We start from the raw sequence: 1,495 nt of genomic DNA on the forward strand, positions 1-1,495 counted from the left end.
AAAACAAAGAAACAGTTTTATAAGTTTGTGTGTTCTTGATTACTTTATTTGGTATCAGAGCCTAGGTTATTGCTCTAAGAATTTCAAGAAACATAAACGATGGGTGATACAAAACCTCTGATGAAACTAAGTGACTCTGTACCATCCGCAGTTGTTTGTCCAATGCTATCCACTTCGAATTATACCGTATGGACGAAGAGGATGAAAGTATTGCTACGTGTTCACAAGGTTTGGGAGGCAATCGATCCTGGATCAACCGATGAAGAGAAGAATGACATCGCAATGGCACTTCTGTTTCAGTCAATACCTGAGAATCAAATTCTGCAGGTTGGAGAGGAAGACTCCCCTAAAGATATATGGGAAGCCATTAAATCCAGAAACCTTGGTGCTGAACCTGTGAAAGAAGCTCGCCTACAAATCCTTATGAACGAGTTTGAAAGATTAAAGATGTCAGACTCAGATACTATTGATGTCTTCTCTGGCAAGATATCAGAAATTGCTGTGAAATCAGCTTCTCTAGGTCAGACTCTTGATGAACCTAAACTGGTGAAAATTTTCTTAAACAGTCTACCGAGGACAAAGTACATCCACATCACAGCCTCGCTAGAACAAGTTCTCGACCTAAACAAAACAAGCTATGAAGATATTGTTGGGCGTCTTAAAGCTTTTGAAGAACGTGTGCTAGGAGAAGAGACTCACGAACAACAAGGCAACCTTCTCTTTGCAAACTCCGATCAAAGTAATGAAAGCAACAAAGGGAGAGGCAGAGGATGGAACCGTGGTAGAGGTCGAAACAGCAGAGGAAGAGGACGTGGAAGAAATAGCTATGGCGACAAAGTAAAAGAGAAGCGAGTTTACTCGTAGATTGTTTGTTTCAATTGCAAGAAGAAAGGTCACTTTGCTTCTGTTTGTACTGAGAAGAAAGAAGATCAAGAGCTCAACAAGGCAGAAACAGAAGATGCAGACATAGATCTTTATATGCATGAAGTAGTTTTTCTTAATGAAGAGAAAGTGTTGCCAACAACACTTGATCCAAGTAAGAAAGAAGATGGAGTGTGGTACTTGGACAATGGCGCGAGCAACCACATGACAGGTGAAAGATCCTACTTCTCAGAGCTCAATGAAAACATAAAGGGGAAAGTAAAATTTGGAGATGGTTCGTGTGTGGATATAAACGGAAAGGGATCCATACTCTTTGAAGGTAAAACCGGTGAACAGAAGTTGCTAACTGACATATATTACATACCGGATTTGAGAAGTAATATACTCAGTTTGGGTCAAGCAACTGAACAAGGTTGCGACATTAGAATGAAAGAGAACTACTTAACGTTGAGGGATCCAAGTGGTAGATTGCTTGTAAAAGTTTTAAGAACCACAAATAGACTCTATAAAATCCCTCTCAAAGTTGGAAGACCTTACTGCCTACTCTCAAAGTTAAATGAAGAACCGTGGAGATGGCACGCCAGACTTGGACACATCAGTTTCAAGACCATAA

The 1,495-nt window shown here is 40.2% G+C and overlaps 1 protein-coding gene across 1 annotated transcript; it reads left to right on the forward strand.

Moving 5' to 3' along the window:
• Positions 1-99: 99 nt before the first annotated feature.
• LOC106321734 lies at positions 100-1,356 on the forward strand (the record flags this gene model as incomplete). The annotated part of the gene is made up of 2 exons (XM_013759976.1): positions 100-837; positions 886-1,356. Coding segments are annotated over exons 1-2 (1,209 nt in total), but the record flags the coding sequence as incomplete, so codon positions are not given.
• Between the last annotated feature and the right edge of the window lie 139 nt (positions 1,357-1,495).

Source organism: Brassica oleracea, unplaced genomic scaffold (genome assembly GCF_000695525.1).
Source record: "Brassica oleracea var. oleracea cultivar TO1000 unplaced genomic scaffold, BOL UnpScaffold02766, whole genome shotgun sequence".
Taxonomy (NCBI): domain Eukaryota; kingdom Viridiplantae; phylum Streptophyta; class Magnoliopsida; order Brassicales; family Brassicaceae; genus Brassica; species Brassica oleracea.